Source organism: Quercus lobata, chromosome 2, assembly GCF_001633185.2.
Source record: "Quercus lobata isolate SW786 chromosome 2, ValleyOak3.0 Primary Assembly, whole genome shotgun sequence".
Classification (NCBI taxonomy): Eukaryota; Viridiplantae; Streptophyta; class Magnoliopsida; order Fagales; family Fagaceae; genus Quercus; species Quercus lobata.
The window spans coordinates 81,521,394-81,546,980 of record NC_044905.1 but is presented as its reverse complement, the minus strand read 5'-3'; the positions used below and the strand labels follow the sequence as shown (position 1 = coordinate 81,546,980).

General features: G+C 35.8%; 5 protein-coding genes across 5 annotated transcripts; 1 reads left to right on the top strand and 4 right to left on the bottom strand.

Annotated features, from left to right (window-relative positions):
• The first annotated feature begins 1,788 nt into the window (after nucleotides 1–1,788).
• LOC115976853 (sialyltransferase-like protein 1) lies at nucleotides 1,789–6,678 on the top strand. The gene is made up of 11 exons (XM_031098364.1): nucleotides 1,789–2,027; nucleotides 2,122–2,201; nucleotides 2,975–3,061; nucleotides 3,156–3,233; nucleotides 3,312–3,403; nucleotides 3,500–3,701; nucleotides 4,069–4,159; nucleotides 4,737–4,795; nucleotides 5,215–5,363; nucleotides 5,607–5,688; nucleotides 5,826–6,678. The coding sequence occupies exons 1-11, from the start codon at nucleotides 1,910–1,912 to the stop codon at nucleotides 6,216–6,218; spliced, it is 1,431 nt and encodes a 476-aa protein (XP_030954224.1). The 5' UTR covers nucleotides 1,789–1,909; the 3' UTR covers nucleotides 6,219–6,678.
• Nucleotides 6,679–7,738: 1,060 nt separating this feature from the next.
• On the bottom strand, nucleotides 7,739–10,974 carry LOC115976852 (MDIS1-interacting receptor like kinase 2-like). The gene is made up of 2 exons (XM_031098362.1): nucleotides 8,574–10,974; nucleotides 7,739–8,276 (listed from the first exon to the last, which is right to left on the bottom strand). The coding sequence occupies exon 1, from the start codon at nucleotides 10,021–10,023 to the stop codon at nucleotides 9,037–9,039; it is 987 nt and encodes a 328-aa protein (XP_030954222.1). The 5' UTR covers nucleotides 10,024–10,974; the 3' UTR covers nucleotides 7,739–8,276; nucleotides 8,574–9,036.
• LOC115972230 (MDIS1-interacting receptor like kinase 2-like) lies at nucleotides 7,900–8,856 on the bottom strand. Its single transcript, XM_031092444.1, has 2 exons — nucleotides 8,574–8,856; nucleotides 7,900–8,276 (listed from the first exon to the last, which is right to left on the bottom strand). Exons 1-2 carry the CDS (start codon nucleotides 8,854–8,856, stop codon nucleotides 7,900–7,902), a joined length of 660 nt encoding a protein of 219 aa, XP_030948304.1.
• Nucleotides 10,975–14,452: 3,478 nt separating the features above from the next.
• On the bottom strand, nucleotides 14,453–16,286 carry LOC115976851 (transcription factor ILI5-like). Its single transcript, XM_031098361.1, has 2 exons — nucleotides 14,912–16,286; nucleotides 14,453–14,770 (listed from the first exon to the last, which is right to left on the bottom strand). The coding sequence occupies exons 1-2, from the start codon at nucleotides 15,023–15,025 to the stop codon at nucleotides 14,624–14,626; spliced, it is 261 nt and encodes an 86-aa protein (XP_030954221.1). The 5' UTR covers nucleotides 15,026–16,286; the 3' UTR covers nucleotides 14,453–14,623.
• A 100-nt stretch (nucleotides 16,287–16,386) lies between these two features.
• LOC115976850 (tubulin alpha chain-like) lies at nucleotides 16,387–18,755 on the bottom strand. The gene is made up of 4 exons (XM_031098360.1): nucleotides 18,534–18,755; nucleotides 18,189–18,423; nucleotides 17,730–18,100; nucleotides 16,387–17,185 (listed from the first exon to the last, which is right to left on the bottom strand). Exons 1-4 carry the CDS (start codon nucleotides 18,624–18,626, stop codon nucleotides 16,532–16,534), a joined length of 1,353 nt encoding a protein of 450 aa, XP_030954220.1. The 5' UTR covers nucleotides 18,627–18,755; the 3' UTR covers nucleotides 16,387–16,531.
• Between the last annotated feature and the right edge of the window lie 6,832 nt (nucleotides 18,756–25,587).

Genomic DNA, 25,587 nt, shown 5'->3' with positions numbered 1-25,587 from the left:
CCAGTGAGCAAAGAGGGGGGGAAGCAGAAGCACTTCGCTCCTGCCTCAGCCCTGACTCCTAACACACTGGTGCCATGTTAGGTACGCTCGTGAGGAGCCGAGTGGTGCTGATATTGGGTGTTCTCGACTCAGTCACGCCAAGAGTTCGACATGACGAGCCCCTGTTTCGGATTTTGGCTGAAAGAGAGGCGGGACAGATCTTAAGTCTGCGCCACCCCTGCCCCGATCGAGCCATTTCAAGCTTTATCGGAACATGGTGTTTTGAGGAGGGGCATGGTTCCTTCATCGTTCGTTATGGTAGGCGTGTACTGATACGGCGTATAACAAACAGGCTAAGCAGGCGCTAAAGGAGACTACGAGTTTCAGATCTCAGAGGGAAGGAGAGGAGTCTGCACGAAAGTGATGGCCTCCTGCTTGCCTTCTTATAGGAAGGGCAGAACGGAGGGTATTAAATGCATTCAAGTTTCCCAAAGGAATCTGAAGAAAAAAGAGGCGTCTGTTCCATTTCCCCACCTTATTAGATGAGCCGCCGGACATAAATGAGCCTCGTAAAGGGGATTCATTAAGGGCGCGTCTGGGACAGCCAAGCGGCAGGAGTGGATCACGAGCAAATTAAACGGAATCCCTAGAAAACCGGCTAACCTCCTGGACAGATGGAAAACCGCCCACATAAATGCGGGGTTGAACTAAACAAACCATATTAAGGGCCCGGGTTTGCCAAAACCCTCCCTTCCAACCTGGAAGTCGGATAGAAGGGTTTTGAGGGGCTATTGTGGGGCCCAATAATTTAAGGACCAAGCCCAATTGCTCCTGGAAAATTCGAAGGCCCAGTCCGAGGAGAGCTGTGGCCCAAGCTCTACAGTACAGAGCACAAAACAACTTTGGAAGGCAGCCGAGGACTGTTTAGTCCTCGGCAGATCCAGAACCCCATCAGAATTAAGGGGTAAAACTGGTATAGGGACGAATTCGTAAGGAGATCCAAAATATCTTGGAAAAGTTACCCTTACTACCCTTCCAGATAAGATCCAACACATGACAGAGCCGTACTCTGCAGCCTTATCAACCATACCCAACAATTCTGGGATTAGACTGATGGGACAAATATCAGTCTTGTAAAGATTGATCCTACACGTGGACGAAGGACAATGAACACGGACGAGTATAAGAGAAGAAAGTAAATAAATCTAAAGGGATCCAATCTGACCTCCAAGAAAAAGAGAGATCACATGGGGGAGAACATCTCAACAACACCGGACTTCACTGAAGAAAGTCCGTCGTTGGATAACCGAGGGAAGGCCTCAATGGTCCTCGGATCAACTCCGAGGAGTCCCATCCCATAGGGTGCGACGTCTTAGGGCTTAAATGTTCAGGCCCAACTCCTTTTTCTACCTGAATTCCTATAAAGCCAGGATCGGACATCGCCCCGTGACCAGCGGCTAGCTTTTCAAGCCCACTCTCTACAAATCATATTGTGAGGGATCTTTCGTACGCGAGTCCAACATCCTTATTGGGCCGCCAGAGAATTGTGTCCTTACAGTTACGATAAAGGTCCATTTTGTCACATTTTATCACGTGTCATGATCTTAATAGATTTGAGCAAATCTAGACATAGTGGAAAACAAAATAAAGTAGAGAGAAGATATACATGGTGACAACTGAAAGCAAAACAGTTTAGGTATAATAGCCCAAAATAATGTCCCTAGAATTTCATGACTAGATTTTAGGATTTCACCAAAATCAACATTAGTCCAAGTAGTCCACAAAATGACTTTTTTTGTTCAGCCCAACCCATTATAAAAAGCTAAAACTAAATTACTAAACCGATCTGCACAATACTCTGAGAGAGAGAGTGTGTCTATGCGTGTTTTGTATAATTGTGAAAAGTGTTCTTCTCTCTGCTCTCTCGATCATGAGATCTCACAAGACATCTTCGAACAACAACAAACGACCTTTGCTTCTCCATCTGGTCTGCTCTGCCGTTCTCTTCTCTCTCTTCGTTTTCGCTATCCAATCCTCTTTCTTCACAGGTTTTTCCTTTCTTTCTTTGAAATTTGTTAACTTTTACACTCACACCCAATTTCCCATTCTTTCTTATTCCAAATTTGGAATGTGTTTCTTCAGGTAATCAGAATAAATCAGATCTCAACAGAGAAGAAGTTCGGGTTTTGTCAGAATTTCAGTCCAGTGTTCAGCAATGCGTGGTTAGCATTAATTTCTTCCCACATTTCTCGCTAAATTTACCATTTTTACATTAACTCCTTTCTGGGTTCTCTAGCTTTGATTATATACATGCTCCAATCCAATCTGTTTTTTATGATAATTGGCCTTTCTACTTCTGTAGTGCTTTTGTTTTTGGGATTGAATTATAGATGTTCAATTAGTATTAGCAAAGGTAATTTGTTTTGGGTTTAATTGGGTTGGTTCAGTTTTAATTTACCACTGTTCTAAACTTGATATGTTTCGACATGTGAGACTGATTTATCAGCTGAGTGTACTTTGCTCATTAGAAAGATAGGGTTCGAAATGAGAAAATTCGTTTAAAGATAGTGGTAGCTCATGTTGATGGAAAGATGAGGAAGAGTCTCTTGAGATAGTTTAGTTATGTTTAGAGTATAGCAATTAATGCACTGGTATGGTAAGAAAGAACGAGTTGATCCAAGTTGAAGGAATAAAAAATAAAATAAAAAAAGGTAAAGGAAGAGCAAAAATAACATCAGTAGAAATAATAAAAGACATGTAAATCAAGGAAGTGACAATGAGTATGACTTTAGATAGAGTAGAATGAAGGAAAAGAATAAATATTAATGAATCTGTTGATGATCCATAGCCAACCCCAACAAAATTTGGGTCTAAGGGTTGTTGTTGTACTTTGCTCATTCGTTTTTTTTTTTTTTTTTTTTGGCTTCCTCTTGTATAATTATTTGTTGTATTTGCTAGCATGCCAGTTTTGTATTCAGCTTGAAATTGGGTGTAGGCAAACAGGGGGCTTGGACTCACTGCACATATAATTGACCACTGCAAATTGATTCTTAAGTTCCCTGAAGGCACTAACAGCACCTGGGTATGTTTCTTCTACTCTCCCCCACTCTCAGTCTCTATGATGCATTTTGTTATAAGCTGCTGAGTGCTGATAGTTTTAGTTATAATAATTGCAGTACAATGAACAATTTAAAATATATGAACCCTTGGAGTACACATATGATGTTTGTGAGGCAATTCTATTATGGGAACAGGTCAGATGTTATTCCTTTTTCCATTTGGGTAATTATTTTTTGAGGAGAGTATAGGTACTAAGCAATTTTAGGATGCAGTATCGTAACATGACTACTGTGTTGACAAGAGAATATTTGGATGCTCGACCTGATGGGTGGCTAGAATATGCAGCAAAAAGGATAGCACAATTGTATGGTTCTACACAGTCATGCCTTGTGGTTTTATACATGTCATTTTGGTTTGTCATCAAGGAAGTCTCTTTATACCTTTGTTTCCTTGGTTGCAGGGGAGCAAAAAAATGCCATAACCGGACTCTTTGTGAAGAACACCTGAATTTGATTTTACCAGCGAAACCCCCTTTTCATCCCCGGCAGTTCCGCAGATGTGCAGTTGTTGGAAACTCAGGAGATCTCTTAAAGACGATGTTTGGGAAAGAGATTGATGGTCATGATGCTGTTATACGAGACAATGAGGCTCCTGTTAATGAGGTGAAAAATATTTTCCTTATCATCAATGAATTCTTGTCATTTCTTAATATGCAGTTATTTGATGGCCGTTGAGTCTCTGTTAGCTATACATGCACATATACTCCTTTTGTGAATGAAATTGATCGTTTGTTTAGATAATTTGCTTGGTTCTTTCCAACGTGCATTTTCCTCTACATAGTATCTATTATTCACACTTACTTTCATAGGTATGTCTGGTCACCAGGCACTCCAATTATGATATTTCCTCCTTTCCATATTAGATGTCAACCAAAAAAAAAAAAACAAGAGTTTTTTAGTGTAATATGGGTGATAGACATACTCAAGTTCTTTTGTGAAATTATTCATTTTGTCTTTTGATATATTATAGAAATATGCCAAGTATGTTGGCCTGAAGAGGGATTTCCGACTTGTGGTGAGGGGTGCTGCTCGTAACATGGTCACCATTCTAAATGGGTCTGGTAAGTTGTTCTATATATTTTGTTTTATTAATTTGGGTTCTTAGAATTCTTATTTAGTGCATTTTTCTCTTCTCTCTTATTTTATCATATTTTAGAAACAAGAGTTATGCTGCACTTGCATTTCAATTGTGTTATGGTAGTGTTTCTTGTTCTTCTGTTTATTGTTGTTTTTTCCTAACCAGTTATTGATGCTTTATGAGATTTTTTACTGTTATAAGATTCTTAGTCTCGTCCAAATTTTACAGAAAACCATTTTTATAGTGCTCAATCTTTTCAATGGAAACACACAACTTGAATTCTAGCACTGACTATTGAAAATTCACTATTATCTCTAAGAATGATGGTACAGGTTGAACATAAGTTTTAGATTACATCAACAACAAGCCTTAATCCATAATAATAATTAAAAAAAAAAAAAAAGGAGTGATAAACTATATGATTAGTCTTCCATAGTTCCTTTGTTATTGACTACCATTTAGGATGCCTCTGATTTTGGTGCCCTTTTTAGTAAAGTCATAAATGTCTGTTGGTGCAGGATCTAGATAGTTTAATGACTCACAATTCTTTTCTCTTGCAGTTGACGAGGTGCTTATAATTAAAAGTGTGACACATAGAGACTTCAATGCTATGATTAAGGTGAAAATCTTGTCTCAGAACGCTATTGCATTCCTCATTGCTGAGTAGATAGTTAAGTGGGAAGACTGTACATATAAGCTAACAAGATCTAATGCTGGCCTTAATGGTCACATACCTGAAGAAAGAGGACATGCATCATGATCAGATGAATGAGTGATTGAGATGCTTTTCTGAGTTATGTAATTTGTGTAACTCGTGCTTCTATCCGTGTGCTAGATCATTCTTTCAGTTTGCCACGTACCTCGCTTCTGTGATGATAAATATTAGTTGTTTCTGTAAACGTCCTTTATCATTTAGTGCTTTAGTAAAATGTTCTTGTTGTAGTGTGGTTGGACACTTGTTACATGCAGAACCACTAATTGAGGCCTCCTTAAAAGACATAGTGATCATTTTGACATTTTGGATTGTTTTTGTTGCAGAGTATTCCAAATCCGGTTTATCTTTTCCAAGGAATTGTGCTGCGTCGAGGTGCCAAAGGAACTGGAATGAAATCTATAGAACTAGCACTCTCCATGTGCGACATTGTTGACATATATGGTTTCACTGTTGATCCTGGTTATACTGAATGGTTAGCTCTGATTTTCTTGCTTATATTATTTTACTTTCCATCAATTGATAACCTGCTGATGTCCTTGTTATTTGCATCTGTATCTCAATTAATTGTTATTTGCCATTGCCTTGTATGCTGGCTGGATATATATTTTTGACTTGTATCAGGATATCATTAAATTCAGGTTTCCTTATTTACATGTTATACTCTATGTTGCTATCTTTGCATTCTAGCTCATATATGTCATGATCTTTATGATAGGACGCGATACTTCTCTACACCTAGGAAGGGGCACAATCCACTTCAAGGGAGAGCATACTATCAGCTTCTAGAATGCCTTGGTGTAAGGATATTTTCTCTCTCCATTTTACTCTTCCCCCCCCCCCCCCCCCCCCCCGAGAAGCTATCATACACTCTTATTACCTCAGGCCCGTATGCACCAATTATTCTCTCCGAATGACTAGGGTTCATGTCTGTCAGGTTATTAGAATCCATTCTCCCATGAGATCCAAGAGGAAGCAAGACTGGTCAGATGTACCTAGTCGAGATATGATTAGCAGAGCTCACGCTGCAGCTTTGCGCTTAAAGAAGAGTCAAGGTAGTCAGGTGGGTGATTTGGGCCAGTTTGGTAGTTGTAAGGTGTGGGGCAATGTTGAGCCTGACAGCAATGGACCCATCTCAGGATCTCCAGACATGAGCGATGTCAGGAAGTACTCAAATTACAGTAAATGGGAAGTCATGCCTTTTAAAAGTCTTAGGAAGGAAGCACAAGATCACTACATGCAAATGCAAGGTGTCTCCTTGTACAAAATGGATGGCAATAAATTGGATGATCTAGTATGTGTTAGGCATTCCTTAAAATCTGAGGTATAAGCGATGTGGTTAATTCTTTGTGATCTTACACTGATTGTGATTGAGAGCAGACCCGACTGGGTATACCTGTATTCTTAAACGAAAATTAGGTTAACTGACTGTTTGTGGTCTTACACTGAACATGACTATCGTCCACTTTCAACAAATTTTGTTGGCAACAGTGGCAAAATGGAAGCTTGAGTTCTGCTAATGCAAATTACATGGATGTTGCGTGAGATTTCACTGATGGGATTCTTCTTGCTTAGTGGAGATTCTTTCATGTTGATATTAAGAGTTGAGTTTATGGAGTGAAGGTGTGATCATAGGTTTTTGGTATGCTCTAGGTTGGGCTTAAATATTTGTTCTTGTAGTTGATAGAAAACGAGAAATTTGTATGGTAGAAGGAATTGAAGTTTGTATTCTTTTCTAATTTTAGAAGCTATTCCAAGCAGGTAGTTCCTTGTATCTTGGTTTTGGGACATGCTCTCTCTCTCTCTCGCTCTCTCTCTCTCTCTCTTCCTTTATCTAATAGGACATGCTTATTTTGGTGGAGTGGTGTCTCTGCCATGGGGCTTGATTTGCGTTATTGTCTAATTTTGTGTTCCAGGAAGGTAGTCGCATTTGAGATTTGGAATTATTGCCTGCCACCATGAGGAGATATAAATTCAAGGGAAAAGTTAACGGAAGTTTTAAGGGCATTGGTTTTGGAAATATTTTTAAAAATGTAATTATTTATGGTAAAAGAAAAAGATAATTAACTTTTTTTTATAGCTTTTTATATTTTCCATAAAAATGGGTATTAAAACTTTTCTAAAATGACAAGACTTAGGTATACTGTTTAGTTGCTATTCTTTAAGTTCCTCTCTTAAAATTCTGTCATGTAGATTTTTCCTCATGGGATTGAAGTGTATTTTTTAATTAATTAGCGACATGACCTAATCTTAAGTGGGGAAATTAAAGAACAGCACCTAAGTTATTGTAATTAAATTTTGTCCTTTCTTAAAATGATATATTAACAAATGTCCTATGTTTTGTACCTTAAGTTCTCTTTTTAAGATTCTGTTATATGAATTTTTTCACATAGGATTGAAGTGTATTTTTTAGTTAAGTAACCATATGGCTCAATATTAAGTAGGAAACTTAAAGAACAGCACCTAAAATATTGTACCTAAGTTTTGTCTTTTTTTAATTGATCTATTAACAAATGCCCTATGGTCTATCTCATTCCTAATTACACAAAAACTTTGATGAAAGACTTTATTGCATGAGATAGTAAGAATTTTCCCTTAAGCATTTATTGAGGAAGGGACGAGAGAGAGGATTGTGTGGCTTGGGAGTAGATAGCAAGGGAGGTTTTGTTAGTACTTGTTTTTACTTATTGAGATTTGTCTTTATTATTACTGAATCTTATGGAATGACTTGAACTAGTGTCAAGCATCAAGCATATAAATCAACCTTCGTAACTTCCGCAATTGGTTATGGGAATTCTAGATGTGTGGCATTAGAAAAGCGGAAAAGACATAAATTTTTTGTTGCAAAATACCAGTTACAAATCATAAAGAACAACACATACAACTTGCACAAGATTCTTAAGGTATTGTTATTGTAACACAACATTTTTAGCCATAGAAGTTCGTCAAACAATATGGTTCTCAACTGAAAAAACAAGCACTTCCTTATCGAGTTTCACCCTCTCCATTCCTTATTGAGTTTCACTCTCTCCGATTATATAATTTTCTTGGTTCCTCAGCTGCCACAGTGAAACTGAGTGTAAGGGGTTTGTTACTGGTTTCTTGTGAGAGAGAAATTCTTGGGACACCCATTTCATTGTCGGCCTAGACTTTGGTTTAGTGTGTAAGCAAGCAAATGAAATTGCAGCAACAAGAAAAACATCCTTTGCAACCAAACGGTTTGGAGGTGGGAGACGTTGGTCTAATATATCATTTAACATCACACTTTGAGATGATGATAACGATGTCATGAGCTCGCCTGGATGTCTTCCCATTAATATTTCTAATGCCACCACTCCAAAGTTATAAACATCACATTTTTCAGTCACCACCATAGTATAGGCCAATTCTGCATACATGAGAAGAAGAAAAAAATGAAAAGTATGAAAAGATGTAATGTCTTTCATTTACCTTTAATCTTAATGTTTTACTTTTATTTCTATATACTTATTTTATGAAGACATTGGACAACTTGCTAGTATATAAAATTTCTGTTGTGAAAGTGATATTTTCTATTATGCATGCATGGTCCTATCAGATAACAAACAATAAAGTATGCTAAGTTGCATAAAATGTAGAAAGCTCCACATGTGGCAAACCTTTTAAAATAATAGTTGGGAGTATGACAAAAAGAATATTAATTTACCTGGAGCAAGATAACCATAAGTCCCAGCAACTAAAGTTTGATTGGAGGAATCAGGATCAAGAAATTTAGCCATGCCAAAATCAGAGACAAAACCCTCCAATTCAGAGTTCAATAGTATATTGTTGCTGGTTATATCTCGATGAACAATTGCCGGAACACATTCATGATGCATGTAACATAAGGCATGTGCTGTACTTTTGATGACGTTCATCCTCTTCATCCAATCGAATTCCATAGCCTCAACATTGTTGCTTAGGACAGAAAACAAGCTTCCCCTTTCCATATACTCATATATTAAAAACATGCATCGATTATGCAAACAATAGCCAAGAAGTTTAACAATATTTCGATGTCGGATTTCTGTCAACATTTTGACCTCATTTTTGAAACTCTTGTCAAATGTTGGGTTCTCAGCCTCCAAGCGATGAAGTTTCTTTATGGCAACTACTTTACCACTAGACAGTTATACTTTGTAAACACTACCATAACCGCCTGTCCCGATGCAGTAGCTAATGTCAAAGTCCTTTGTTGCTTCGATGATGTCTTCATATGCAATTTTTCCATCATAATTCCATATTGAAAATAAGTCTCCATTCTTTGGCTCACTTGAATCCGATTTAGTTTTCTTATCCCCACGTCGAGAGAGGAAAATAAACCCAAGAAGTAAAAACACAAGGAAAAAGCTGAGGGGAACAACAATTTTTATCTGGTGGACAATTTTTGAGAAACTATTTGGAGAATTTCGAAAGCAGGGACGGAAACCTTGGATGTCGCCACATAAATCTTTGTTGCCGATAAATGTGTAAGGTGTACAATTTAAGTAGCCATTTGGGATTTGACCTTGCAATGAATTGTATGAAAGGTTTATTTCTTTTATGGAAATAGAAAACATGGGAATGTTTCCAGTCAGATTATTGTAGCTAAGATCCAAGAGCTCTAAAGGTGGTGATCCAAGTTCAAATGGAATATCTCCGCTGATATTGTTATGACTTAGGTCAACAGCATTTAAGAAATGAAGATAACCAATGAGAAAGGGAATGTTTCCAGTTAAATAGTTGTGGCTTAATGACAAGTGTTTCAAGCTCCTGCAATCTGCTATTTCTATGGGGATGGAGTCACTGATTTGATTCCAATTGAGGGACAGAGTTTCCAAATCAGTTAAATGACTGATAGTTCGGGGAATGAAACCACTAAGGTTATTATAGCTGAGATCTAAATATACTAACAAATAAAGGTTACTCATGTTAAAGGGAATGGTTCCTGTTAAGTAGTTGTGGCTTAGAGTTAAGTTTTGCAACAAAATGCAATTAGCTATTTCTGCAGGGATGGAGCCACTAATTTGGTTCCAAGCAAGGGACAAATTTCTCAATTTAATTAAATGACCAATTGTGATAGGGATTTGACCAGCAATGTCATTATAATTGAGGTACAACTCTTCCAGATTCTTCATGTTGCCGATTTCTGCGGTAATGGAACCATTGATTTGGTTCGAATTAAGAGACAAATAGGTCAAATTGGTTAGATGCCATAGAAATGAAGGGAGTGGACCAGTGAGCTTGTTTTGCTGTAGGTCCAAGTATTCTAGGTGCTTTAGAAATCTAATTTCTGAAGCTATAGAACCGCTGATTTCATTAGAAGACAGATCCAAATAAGAAAGACCGGTTAGAAGGCTAAGAGTTGAAGGGATTGGCCCGGTGAGTGTGTTATTACTCAAATCTAAACTATAAAGATTCTTTAGGAATGGACCCACTAATTAGGTTAGAAGAAATGTCAAATGTCTCTAACTGAGTGAGGTTGGCAAGCGAAAGAGGAAACTGACCAGTGAGTTGGTTATTACTTGCACTCAAATATCGAAGATTCTTTAAATTTCCCAATTCGTCGGGGATGGACCCACTGAATAGATTATACTGAATGGAACACGCCTCTAATTGAGTGAGGTTTGTAAGTGAAAGAGGCAAATTACCCGTGAGATTATTCATGGATAGAGAAAGAGAGGTGAGTTTAGAAAGAGTACCAATCTCTGGCGGGATGCTTCCTTGGAGTCCAGTATTATAAAGATAAAGAACTTGTAAATTTGGGAAGGATGAGAAGTTGAATTTTCGAAACTTATCTCCCAGATAGACCTCTTCCATGTCAATCTCTATGACGCTTCCGCCATCTTTGCATTTAATTCCACGCCACGCGCAATGACTTAAGGAGGAACCATTGGTGTAGTTACTCCACCAGGACCACCACCCACTCTCCAGCAGAGCCTTGGCTTCTAGTTCTAGCGCTGATGAGTTAGCTGAAACAACCATAGTTGCGGAGTGCGTGAATATGCAAAGAACCCATAATGCTAATACCAGAATGGAAATGGAGACAGAGGGAGCCATGTTTAAATAAAGTGTATGATTGATTGATGAGTGCAATGCCCATGGCAAATGGTTTGTTCTTATATATATGCATCACTCTAACACGCTTTATTAATTGAAATGCAAACTTTTCGAAGACTGAAAGTCGCTACTCTTCTTGACTTTGAATAAATACCAACGTGGTTTTCACGAAATCATTCTCTTTGAATCCTGAAGATCTAGCTCAGAAGTCTACTTGAGATCTACCCGCATGATCTTTCCTCGAAAATTTCTTACACGTTCCCTTTGTAATCCTGGCCCACGGTTTATTTCTCGCACTTGTTCCGTGTGAGCTCAGTAGATAAGTGAAATCAGAAAATGGTGTAATTTCTTTGATTGATTGATATATGCGATACAAGGCCAACTGGTTGATTGTTATATGCATCATTCAAGACTCAAGAAAGAAAGCCTTATAATAATTAAAGGGAAAATTATTAGTTTACTTTAATATTATTATTACCATGCAAAGTGCAGTAATAATAATTGTACTTTCTCTCAAAAGTGATAAAAATTGGCCGCATTCTTTGAAAAAAAGAATGAAATACAGAATTGACTCATTAGTAAAATATCCGATATTTTTTTTTGGAAAAAATATCTACTTTACATTCACTATTTCAGAAACGTACATATTCATAATTGATGTTGACCACATTTTAAAAATGTACTAATTTTTTTCTTTTTGAGATAGTTAGAAATACTTACATTACTACAAATTTTGCTAGCCTGCTATCCCATAGCTTGAACCTATGCCCTCTCTTGAGATATTAACTCGAACAAATGGTGTCAAATAACTAGGATAACATTTTTGAAAAGGATCATAACAAATAATACAATTTTTGTCACAACTCACTCATATGACAAGTTGTGAATGGTGAAGTTGTGAACCCACTAATTTTTTTCTACTACTCCTAATTTGTCACTTGGTGTGGGCGAGTTGTGCCCCTGTGGCACTAGCATTTTTTTTATTTTTTCAAACTTTGAATTAACAATAACGTGTTTCTCCCGAAGTATTATCCTTTTGAATCCTATTGAAGTGCAGAAATTAAACTTGAAGTGAACATCTTGGAAATTTCTCTAAAAATCTTCCTCATAATTCAATTGAATGAACATCTTTCAAATTCCATCGATGTCGGATGACTCTAAGTCCAGCTCTATATAGCGGACTTGCTGCGTAGCTTGCAATCTAAGTTAGGACACGTTGCGAAGAATCTTTCCTAGTGCAATTTTTGTCTTACGTTTTATGGCCACGATTTATTTCTTACATTTTATTAAAGGTTTTATACATTATTGGAAAAGGTAATGATATTAGAAATTAAAAAAAAAATAATAAAAAAATAAAAAAAAAGGTGTTGAGTTACTATGAGTCATTTCTAACACTTTTATTAAAGGATTCATATAAATATAATATGATGACTTTTTTTTTTTTTTTTTTTGCTTTTATAAATTCAATAGTTATAATAGGAAAGTGGGAATTTGAACCCTATACGTCTTTGTTAGATAAACTAGATGTGCTAATTGACTTACAAGACTCTTAGAGTTTCATATGATGTCCTTATATTAATGGAAATTGCATCAATAAATCTATCTACCCTACATAAATTATGAGAAAAATTTTGAAATACAACTTTTGTTGCATTACTTTCGCCACAAATTTGATGTAGTTGACTGTGAATAGTGGAGAATAAGTAGAGGGACTATGTATAAATTATTGTCTACCCTTTAAAATCAACCACTTTAGAGTTTTGACAAAAGTTGTGGTCGTAGAAAAATTGATATACAATAAATAAACAATCACTCCCCTTAAACTCTATTAGCTAATATGATTAGAGAAGAGATTAAATTTAATAATGATTTGATGCAAATGCAACTATTTACACCATCCTATACCAATGTGACACATCATATTTTTATAAATAGAGAAATAGGAGTTACTACAAAGAATCATACCTAGACCTCATTCTCATTGTTACCATATTCAACTAATATAATTAGAAAATTAAATTTATCACAAAAAATAAAAAATAAAAATCCCACCACCAATGTGAGATGTCGTCATAGACACCACTGGATATGAGGGAAGTCATTGGTTTTACTGAAGACACTACCAAAGATGCCATTGTTGATTGAGAATTCAAAGTCCACTTATTCTCATTGTTATCATATTCAACTAATATAATTAGAAAATTAAATTTATCATAAAAAAATTAAAAATCCCACCACCAATGTGAGATGCCGTCGTAGACACCATTGGATCTGAGGGAAGTCATTGGTTTTACTGAAGACACCACCAAAGATGCCATTGTTGATTGAGAATTCAAAGTCCATTGAGAAATTTCTCTCTCTCCCTCTCTCTCTCTCAGACACACACACACATACACACATACACATTGTCCATCCAACTCCCTACCCCAGCAACTGTGACAACCATAGAAAACAAGCTCAACTCAATTTTGGCACAAGTTGGTTCAATTAAGTTAGAGTTTGAATCAATCAAGTTTGGCCAAGATCAAGTTCGGTCAAAAACAAATTGTCTTAAATGAGTTGTGTTAGGGTTTTAGACACTAGTTGTCTCAGATTTAATCAACTTTTAAACAAATAATTAATTAAATTAATTATGCAATAGATCTGATTTAAACAAATATCAAACATTCACAAATCACATGTATACCAAGAATGATGACCCAAGAAAACTTTTAAAATTGTGGTTTCAAAGTAAAAAACCTAAAGAGGATTTAACCTAAACAATCCTCAAAGCAACATTTCACTAATAGAATTGAAGTTTATACAATAAACTTCACCCTAAATCTACAAATACCTCATGACCACACGTAACTCCAAATCCATGAACTCTTCTATTGTGAAACTATTGCACACAAACTCCCTTTGTTTGTGACTCTGAGATCTCCATTCAAAGATTTGGACAAACTCTCTAGTTTGTGACTTTGAGATCTTCACTCAAAGATTTAGATCAGCAACTATAGTTGATTAAATGTAACAACTTTGCTTTATAACTGGTTCTATTGTTTGCACAAGGTCTCCCAACTATAGTTCCAAAAGGGTATGGAAAATCTCCAAATCTGTGTACATAACACTCCCCTCTTGAATGTGTAAAAACGTGCTTTAAGGTTTGTATTTATATATACTTAATATCCATCAAAACCCTAGATCAAACGACTAAGAGAAAATGCTAGATTTGAAATCTGCACGAATCTCAATCGGTCAAGATAAGTGAAACTTATTTACACATGCTTTTTCTGATTTCCTAACTTATCTACACATGATGATAAAAAGAAGATGACGACCAAAGTTTCGAAGAAACTAGGGGGAAAAAAGTGAGACCAAAGACAAAATCACGGGTTTGACGTAACACTACATAATGTAATTTTAATAATGGTAAATGCCTGTGTTATGTGTTGAGATCTCATCTCTTTTAATTTTACTTTGAAAAAGTTGATGTGACACATTATTATTGGAGGTGTGAACTGGGTATTTATATCAAATCCTTATTGAATTTAATCTCCTTTCTGCTTATTGTTGGGATATACATCAGCCAGCATGAGTAAATCTAGGCATATTGAAAACACATTAAGGCAGAAAGAAGATATACATGGTGATAACTGATATAAAAGTTAGGTACATACAATAGTAGAAATACTGTGCCTACAATTCCATCACCAGCTTGAGGACTTCAGCAAAATCAACATTTCTACTAGTGTCTGGAGGCCCAAGTGGTCCACATATTTTCTTGCTCAGGTTGTCGACCTCTTTCTGCAGCCTCTTTATATGATTGCAAATCTCTTCCAGAACCTGGACAATGATAACAAAGTTTGCAAGACAAACCAAGTTAAGCAATAACAACACTTAACCAAAAAGAAAAAAATGGGGCTGAGCAATACCAATATAACATATCTTATTATGTATGCTTATACACAATGTGAGTTTTCCTACCTTTGTTGTCCTGCTCCTGTCCACCTCAGTGGATAACAGTGCTTGAAGTTCTAGAATGAGATCTTTAACCTCATCTTCTGTTGCAATTGTAGAATCTAATCTTCTGCTAGACATTGTTAGATCTTAAAGGTGAGCTTGTGTTGTGTGTGTGAGAAGGTGAGTTGGGATCGATGAAAAGGCAGGAGGCTAAATAGACTCTATATTATGGAGCAAGAGTGCAAGACTGTTGCTAAGAATGGGAAAAGGAATGGAGTGAGTATTCTGCTTGGGAAACATATCAATAAAAGATATTCTTGGTTGGTGCTTTGGAATCCATTTGTCCTATATCTGCTAGACCAAATGGCCCCTCAATTATGTGGGCCTTTTAGTTTCTTATGTTTCTTAAGCTGTTAATTGCATCCTCGTATTCGTTTTACTACGTTGTTAGAGTTTGGAGTAAGTGACAATATGCGTTGGTTTCTGTCATAATGGCATGTGAAGAACATGGTAATCTATCTAAATTAAATTGGCAAGTACGAACATATACTCAAATTATAATGCAGATCTTTTGGAAAATATTCCACTGCGATAATAAAAAGTGGAATATTTTGTAAGCAATAGAAAAAGGTGGAATATTTGGTTAAAACCAAACGATTTTTCTGGACGAAAGCTTCTCAATAGAACCAGTTCTTTCATCAATTGATCAGAATTTCATCAAGAAGGAACCAGTAATTTCATTGTGTTCAGGAATCAAACATCCTCTCACTATCATTTCCTGGTTTAAATCACCACTGGGACAAACCAATTCACCAAAATTCCATATCTTCTTCGGATAACCAATTCACCCTTGGAGTGAACTCACATATCCTCTCTCAATTCTTTAAAAATTATAAGGTGAGAAAATGAAGCCATTAAAAATTTAAACCGCATAAATTTACCATCTCAGATGTTTCAAGAAAGGGATATTAAAAAAATCAACCACCTTTTATCCCCAACCTGCAATCTGTTGGGGAAACATATCGACAGAGATATTCTTTGGCCATCTATCCGTGTATGTTTGGCACGGGGAGACTTGGGGGGTTTGTGTTAGTCAGCGTGGTTCCCTCAATACACCCTTATGCGTGATGATCATAAACTTACAATATATGATGGCATGTGAAAGAACATGGCAATCTAATTTACATTGGAAAGTACTGACATTTTATTAAACAAATCAACACAAGTGTTATTTTTTTGTTCATAATGCACCCCCCCTCATCTCATCACGACATTTCATTTGGCTTATTCTTATATACTTTAAAAATTCTTCCTCAAAAATTGAGTTTCTATCCCACTCAAAACTGGTCTGCTGCTAGAGATGACCGGACCAAAACTACGTCTCTAGTAGCATTTGTAGAAAGGGAAGCTAATGATATTTTTCCCCCATTGAGCTAGCTAATTTAATTGATTTGGTCGTGTCTCAATTACTTTGGCAGTTGTTATATAAAATGTGTTACTTGAGCAAAGATAGTTTCAATTCCATTAAACCAACATCAAAATACATCTAAAGAAACTTTAAAACATAAGGCACTACAGACACTTAAGACTAAATTCAGACCAATGAGTCCATTGGCAGAACACTACACCAACACTGCCCACAACCTAATACTCATCACCTTCATCATCTTCTCCTTCAGCAGACTCAGCCCCAACTTCCTCATAATCCTTCTCCAATGCAGCCAAATCTTCTCTAGCCTCTGAAAACTCTCCTTCCTCCATACCCTCACCAACATACCAATGCACGAAGGCCCTCTTCGCGTACATCAAATCAAACTTATGATCAATCCTTGAGAACACCTCAGCCACACTAGTTGAGTTGGAGATCATACAAACAGCCCTTTGAACCTTAGCCAAGTCACCACCAGGAACCACAGTTGGAGGCTGGTAATTGATACCGCACTTGAACCCAGTTGGGCACCAATCAACAAACTGAATAGTCCTCTTGGTCTTGATGGTGGCCACAGCTGCATTCACATCCTTGGGGACCACATCACCTCTGTACATCAAACAACAAGCCATGTATTTTCCATGTCGAGGGTCACATTTAGCCATCATGGACGAGGGCTCAAATGCACTGTTGGTGATTTCAGACACAGAAAGCTGCTCGTGGTAAGCCTTCTCAGCTGAGATAACTGGTGCATATGATGAAAGCATAAAGTGAATCCTTGGATATGGGACCAAATTGGTCTGAAACTCTGTCACATCCACATTCAATGCACCATCAAAACGCAAAGATGCAGTCAATGAAGAAATCACCTGCATTGCATACAAACCACAATTTATAATCGGCAATGTATAACTTGGAGAAACTTGGAGACCATTAGGCCCGCGATTTCAATTCTCAGCTCATCATAGGATGCTTTTTCAAAATTTCTATTTTTTAAAAGAAAAATGTTTTCATACTGCAAAATTTCCCAATAATAACACTAACGATCACACTCATACCAAATGCTAAACTACGTTCATCAAAATCAGACCTTTTACCCCCAGAATGCACGTTTCAACCCAAAGGGACACTAAGTACTAATGCGAACAAATGTAACATGTAGCCAATGATGTAAGATAATTTTTTTTCTATACCTGTCAAATAAGCCCATGCAAATTTCACAAATTTTATACAACAATAAACTATGTTGGTTAAAATTACACTATTTTTCAAAACGCACAAGTTCAATGATGTATTTTCATATCAAATCTAAACTACATTCATAAAAATCACTCCTTTAACGACAATCTACTTTTTTTTTTAGGAATGTGACATACAGCCAATGATGCATTTTTTTTTTTTTTTGAATTATACCTGAGAAATAAGCCTATTGAGATTGGTGTAAGTGGGTCTCTCAATGTCCAATGATCTGCGGCAAATATCATAAATGGCTTCATTGTCGAGTAGCACCGAGACATCAGTGTGCTCCAGGAGTGAGTGAGTGGACAGAACACTGTTATAAGGTTCCACAACAGAGGTTGAAACTTGAGGGGACGGGTAGACAGTGAAACCCAGCTTTGATTTCTTTCCATAGTCCACAGACAGCCTCTCAAGAAGCAGAGACCCCAACCCAGAACCTGTTCCTCCACCAACAGCGTGGAAAACCAAAAACCCCTGAAGCCCAGTGCAGTTATCAGCTAGCTTCCTGATCCTATCAAGGCACAGATCCACAATCTCTTTCCCAACTGCCAAAACAAAAAACCCCCAATATACCTCAATTTCTTCATAAAATAAACATACATTAACTATATATTTTCGGATTTTTTTGCTTACTTGTGTAATGGCCTCTAGCAAAGTTGTTAGCAGCGTCTTCCTTGCCGCTGATGAGTTGTTCGGGGTGGAAAAGCTGGCGGTATGTCCCGGTCCTGACCTCATCGATGACAGTGGGCTCCAGATCCAAGAACACGGCACGAGGGACGTGTTTCCCGGCGCCGGTCTCACTGAAAAAGGTGTTGAAGGCATCATCTCCGCCTCCTACTGTTTTGTCGCCAGGCATTTGTCCATCAGGCTGAAAAATTAGAGAAAGAACAACAATGAAAATTAGTACTACCCCAATAGAAAACAACAAAGGCCTAATTTTTTTTATTTTTGTTGTTGTTGTTGAAGCAAAAGGGTTACCTGAATGCCATGTTCAAGGCAGTAGAGTTCCCAGCAGGCATTACCCACTTGGATACCGGCCTGACCGATGTGGATTGAGATGCACTCTCTCATTTTTGGTTGATTTTGATTGCTAGTAAAACTAAGGTACAAGGTTTGCCAAAGACGTATACAAAGACGTCTGGGGCTTTTTTTAAAAAAACTTTGGGTGAGAAAATGAGATCTAGAGGATTTGAATGGAGCCTTGTAAAGTAACTAGTGGTACATATATAAAGAGGTTTTGCAAAGAGTATCCGTTTGAAACGTCTATTTCTCGATTGGCTAGATTTTCAAATTTTGAAAATGCTATTTTGGGGGGAATTGGGATACAGCTGGTTCTGACCGTTTTTTCCGGCTTTGAAACTTTTCGAATTTTGAAATTTGAAAGGTAGCGAAACTTGTTTTCGTGGGCTGGGTTTCCAAGTAGTGCTTAATGTTTTTCAGATGGGTCGTAGACATAGGGTCAGATTCACTGCATTGTTAATGGGCCTGACTATCCCTTGAATTTGTGTGGTTTGAAGAATTGAATCCAACATCTTGTGAATGGCATGAAATCTAATATACACTGGGCCTAGTATGGACTTTTTTTTTAGGAATGTTCAGCAGTACCGCATGTCATGGAAATAAAATTGACAAATGTATTTCAAATGGGCTAGGGCTTAGTTGGGAGAGATCACTTCCAATAGTGCTTTAGGGGATGTTTGGTTGGGGTAAAAATAAGGAGGATGAAAAATAAGGAGAGAAAAATAGGGTGAAAATTGGCATTTTCTACCGTTTGGTTCAAGAAAGAAAACAAAAGAGACAGAGAATGGGGAGGAAAATAATCCCTCCGGGCCCACATCTTTTTATCCTCCCAGGAGAAAAAGATGTTGAATGGTGTAATTTACACAAATAACCTCACTTTATTACACTCACCTACCCTCTCTCACTTTCCCAAGGATATAATAGTCAATTTATATAAACTATATTTTCCATCCTCCCCTTTTTTTCTCTAATCAAACAAAAAAGTTTTTCACCCTCCCACTTTTCCACCTTCCAACCAAACACACATGAGGGAAAACCAAATATTTCTATCCTCCCACTAATTTTCCATCATCCCACTTTTCCACTCCTCCAACCAAACAAACCCTTAGTATCTTTAGGTACTAATCTCCATGGCCTAGAAAACCAATATATTTTTTGTTTTTATGTTTTTATTTGATTCTTTTATAATCGAAAAATCATCAACTATTAATTTTGTTCCTCAACTTTTAAAGTCAATTTAATTTTATTCTTAAATTTCAGATTTATTACAACTTTATTGGGATTATTTGACGTAGAAAAATGAGATTTTAGAGATTTAATGCATGTTGCAAGTGCCAAATCAAACAATTCGGTCAAAATTTTAATTTAGGAGACACCCAATGATGTAATTGAGTTGATTTTAAAATGTGAATGGCTATGTTGACAAAAATAATAATCAAGGAACCAAATTAAACTTTGTCCAATAGTTGTAAAAACCAAATGAATAATAAATAAACTTATGGAAAATATATATTAATGATGAACCAAAGCTGGCTAGCCACATGAGTATTAAAAAGGATTAATCAAATTGAAAATGGAAAAAAAAAAAAAAATGATGTTATATAAATTCAATAAATTTTTCTTCTTTTGGGACTCAAAGTGGAGAAAAAAATTGGAAAACTATCATTCAAAGAATCAAAGTGATTATATTTGACAACAAGAGGAACAAGTATTATGAAACCAGAAAATAAAATAAAAAATAAACAAAACTATAAGAAATTGGAAATGGAAAAAAGAATCAAGTATGAATTTATATAATTTTAATAATTTTCTTTTGTTGGGACTCAATGTGGAGAAAAAGAAATGGAAAACTATCATTCAGAGTATATATTTGACAACAAGAGGAAAAAGTAGTAAGAAAACAGGGGAAAAAAAGAAAAAGAAAAGTGAAACTAGTAGAGACTAGAAAGTTAGAATAAGCAATGTGTACAACATTGTCAACGTATGGCTTTGGCGCCCCATTGTGATCTTCAAGTCATTATGATGAACTAACTTATCATAATTATTTCTCTAGAGAAACAGTTGCAATCAGAAAATTGCTGATGAAAACTTTGAAGTTGTTTGACTAAAATGAGAGACAAACAGGCTAACCAGTTAGCAGAGCTGACTAACCCAAATCTCTTATTTGAAATCTAATGGGCCTGTAATTTGGGCCTGTACAAAAAGATGGGCAATCAAAAAGTGGGCAGGCTAGGCAAAGACTGAAATTTGTTTATATATATATATATATATATATATATATACTATGGATATCATTGAGCTATACTGTACTAAGGTTGAGTTTGGCATAGCTTAAAAAGTCAACTTATTTTATTATTTAGTTTATTTTTGTTAATATTCATAGGTCACTTTTTAGTATAATTTATGAGCCTCATTGTACTATTTTAACTAACTTTTACCTTTGTCTACAGTATTTTTAATAAAAAGTTTTCAGTTTCAACTAAATAAGCTACTCTCAAACTGACACTAAGGGATAAGGGTGGGTTTGGAAAATATTATTTTTGCCAACTTATTTTACTATTTAGCTTATTTTTGCTATTATTCATAAGTCTCATTGCACTTTTTGGTACTATTTATGGATCTCATTATATTATTTCAGCTAATTTTTACCTTTATCTACAAATTATTCATAGGTCCCATTGCACTTTTTGGTACTATTCATGGGTCTCATTGTACTATTTCAGCTAATTTTTACCTTTATCTACAATACTTTCAGCAGAAAAAAAATTAATTTTACCAAAATAAGCGGATCTCAAACGGACCCTAAGTCAAATATAGCCATTGGCCTGATCATTATTTTGCATAATCCATGCGTTTTAATTATTCATGACCGAGAAAAGTGATGATGCTATATTCCTAGGAATGAAACTCAAAGCAAAATAAATTGTTTTGAAAAAGTAGGATTTACAGTAAATCACACCTAATCTTAGAACAATTTCAAGTATGAATAAATAAATAAAACTATAAGAAATTGGAAATGGAAAAAAGAATCAAGTTTGAATTTATATAATTTTAATAATTTTCTTTTGTTGGGACTCAATGTGGAGAAAAAGAAATGGAAAACTATCATTTAAAGTATATATATTTGACAACAAGAGGAAAAAGTAGTATGAAAACAGGGGAAAAAAAAAAAAGGTGAAACTAGTAGGGACTAGAAAGTTAGAACAAGCAATGTGTACAACATATGGCTTTGAATTATTTTTTCCCCCCCTATTCTGCCTGAATGTTTGAGCCCCATTGGGGAGTGTTCGAAGTTAATTATCACGTTCGATCGAGGTCATTGGCAGTCCATTAAAGATCTCTGTTATGGCAGTTGTTAATGGCGGAAGAAAGACGGACAGAGACGACGGCGAAGCTTGTAACTGGCGCTTGGTGCTTATGAAATTAATAATCGTAACGAGGTGCGTGCTGGAGGCGTGAAGGAGGGGACTGTATTGATGAAGAGGGCAGTGCAGTATCTGGCGGAATACTATACAACGCAGCATTGGACTTGAATCAGCAAGCGTCGATTCCAGAATTACAGGCAGTATCGTGGACCCCTCCAACTGCACGTACCAGCTTCAAGATAAATGTTGATGTTGCAGTTTTTTCGAAACAGGGAGTTTTAGTTCGGGATGGATATAGGAGTCCAAGAATTTATTTTGGAGGGAGACTTATTCATTATCTATCGGGCTTTATCTGGTCTTTATGCACCTCCGTCATTAGTGTACTTTGTAATACAGGGCTTACAGTCCTTTAGTGGAGAGTTTCGCTAGGTCTCGTAGTCACATGTGTGTCGTCGAGGAAATAGGCCAGCTCACATTTTAGTTAAATATGTTAAGGGCATTATTGATTTCTCTACTTGGATTGAAGAGAATTATTTTTTCTTAGAACAAACTCTTCTCCATGATGTACTCTCTATGGTTAGATGCTAATAAAAGTAGTAGTCTTTTCATCCCACAAAAAAAAAATGCTGATGAAAAATTTGAAGTTGTTTGACTAAAATAAGAGACAAACAGGCTAACTACCAGTTAGCAGACCTGACTAACCCAAATCTCTTCTTTGAAATATAATGGGCCTAAAATTTGGGCCTGTACAAAAGCTGGGCAGGCTTGAAAAATATTGAAATTTCTTTATATATATTATGGGTATCATTGAGGTGTACTGTACTGGCTACTAAGTCAAATATAGCCATTGGCCTGATCATTATTTGCATAATCCATGTTTTAATTATTCATGATTGAGGAAAGTGATGATGCTATATTCCTAGTAATGAAACTCAAAGCAAAATAAACTGTTTTCAAAAGTAGGATTTACAGTAAATCACACCTAATCTTGGAACAATTTCAAGTAATAAAAAAATTTTCTAAAAAAAAGTAGCCCAAAAGTAGCAAAATTAGTGGTCTGTGCCAAAAAAAATTGAGTAAGCAAAGGGAGTTTCTTTGAACACACCCATAATTGAGTCACTTGTCAAACTCATGACCACTCATGAAAGTTTCCAAGAGGTACCCACATGTCTAAAGCTAATCTATTTTTGCTCGCTATTGGTCGTTTATGCTAAAAATAATTAGCGAAGATTTTTCTTTTGTAAAAAGAAAAAGAAGCTTGTAAAGTTGGAATGACAAAAGGATATATGAGATTTGTATAATTAAGAGTATGACAGGTTGATGAGGACCCTCGAAGTGTTGTTCGGCCTGTGGTTAAGGGGAATTTGGTTATGTAGGAGATGGCCCAGTACTACTCCCATGTATTCATGTTTTTTTTTTTTTTGGAAAAAGTTTAATTAGATTATGATCTAATGATAAATTATTAATATTAATAAAAAAATGATAAATTATTACTACTACCACCAGATCTGATATCATGATAAATTACTAATTATCTCAAAATTTTAAATTATTAAGATAAAATTTTAATCATTAAATCATTATTATAACATTTATACAACCTTACTGATGAACATACAACTACAAAAAGTCATTTTTAGCTATTAAAAAAAAAAAAACTACAAGAAGTCATGGAAACTGCAGTGATTTCGTAGACTAATTTTGTGATTTGACCTCTTAAATTTTTTGCACTTGAGTCTCTATTAATTTAGGAAAAATCTTAAATATTTCTACTAATTATGATATGTTTTTAATCTATGGTATATATTAATATATTATATATTATAATTGCTTTTTATCGTGGAATCAAATTACAACAGCAAATATCTTAATACCATTTGTTTAAAAAAAGAAGAAGTAGAAGAGGATAATGGAACCCTCATTCAAGCAATTATCAAGGTGAAGATTTAAAATGCAACCCTAAGTTCAAAGAAGTGATCAATTTATGTGGGACATTTACACCTATCCCAACCATACCAAATCATTTCATGTGAAACTCCTGAGATATTAAGGCGAATATCAGCTTAGGGATCTCCATAATCAAGCTGTATCATGCAAATGATCACGGATTAGGTGGAATACTTGGCATAATCAATATAGTAATCTCACATAAAGTTACTCTTAAATTATGAGCAGCCAGAGCAATCAAGCTTGGTATTCATGGCTTAGCCACATGAATTAGACCTTTGACTCCATGTTGTGGTCCATCACTCCCTTCCTCATACACCCATCCTACTCCTAGTCCTAGCTTAGGCCCTAGTATCATTTTTTTGCTATTGTTTTTTCTTCCTTACCATCTCTTTGGTCATTCTTAATTGCATATGAGTTATGATCAGCAACAACCATTTCTAGAGGTATAATGAAATGAAACCCATCTCAAACCAAAAGATTACCAACCAATTTATTTTGGTTCAAATAAATTAGGGTAAATTACACCCCTAAAGTTTGGGAGTATTTAGATTTTATACCCCCAAATTCTGAAACTTTAGGATATAAAATTCAAATACTCCTAAATTTTAGGAAGTAAATCCAAATACCTCTAAAATTTATGAAGCAAAATCCAAATTCTAAAACGTTAGAGTGTAAAATTGAAACACCCCCAAACTTCAGGAGGAAAAATCCAAATTCTAAAAGTTTAAGATGTAAAATCTTAACACTCCCAAACTCTAGGGGGGCATAATTTGCAATTTACCCAATAAATTATTGTGATTGGATGGTATACAAAGTAATGAGGTAACTTCAGCAGCACCAGATCATCCAAATTCATATCTTATTAAATATTAACAATTTAAACTCTAACCACTAGCAACACATCACATGCCTCAATGCTACATAGTGAAACATAAAATAGGCCTAAAATTAGTTCACCAAAACGGATCTAGTGTCTCAAAAAGTGACAACAATACAACCAAAGCCACTTCATTGAATTACAAATCCTTTCGGCTCAACAAAAACTGGGCTTTGTTTATATTTATTTTCGTGTATAAACATTTAAACCATACTTTAAAACCATAAGGAGCCAAAGGACCTCACAAGTACACTTAAGTGTCAAAGGATTAGCCGACCATTTCCCTCCTATTTGTGACTTTGACATGACTTTCAACCCTAAGCATCTTGTTTATTATTTTATAGTCACTTTTAATTGTTTAATTAAGGAATGAGATTAGATTATTCGATGGCTTCGTCGCTGTCACATTCATGGAATTAGCCTGAGGGTTGGAGAACGACAGGTAGTTTTTGAGTATAACTTTGATGGGATGGTCTAGTTTTGAATTATAAATTATAAATCAACATGTTAAAAAATATGGGATTAGCCTAAATATTTTCCATAATGGGTTAGTTAGAGACTTAGAAAATGCTAAGATAATGGTTTGGTGGAACACGCTTCCCAATAAGATGCTAGTCACAGTGTCCCTATGGTCTTACTACGTACTATAACTAAGCATTATCATATATTGATACTTATATAATATGATTGTCATGAGTATATTTTGATTTTCTTTGTGTTGTTTTTGTTCAAGCTTTGCAAGTTTGCTTAAACTTATCTGGGCCTGGATTCAACCTGGGTCTCAAGTTTCAATGCTTTTGGGCTAACATCTAAACTCAAA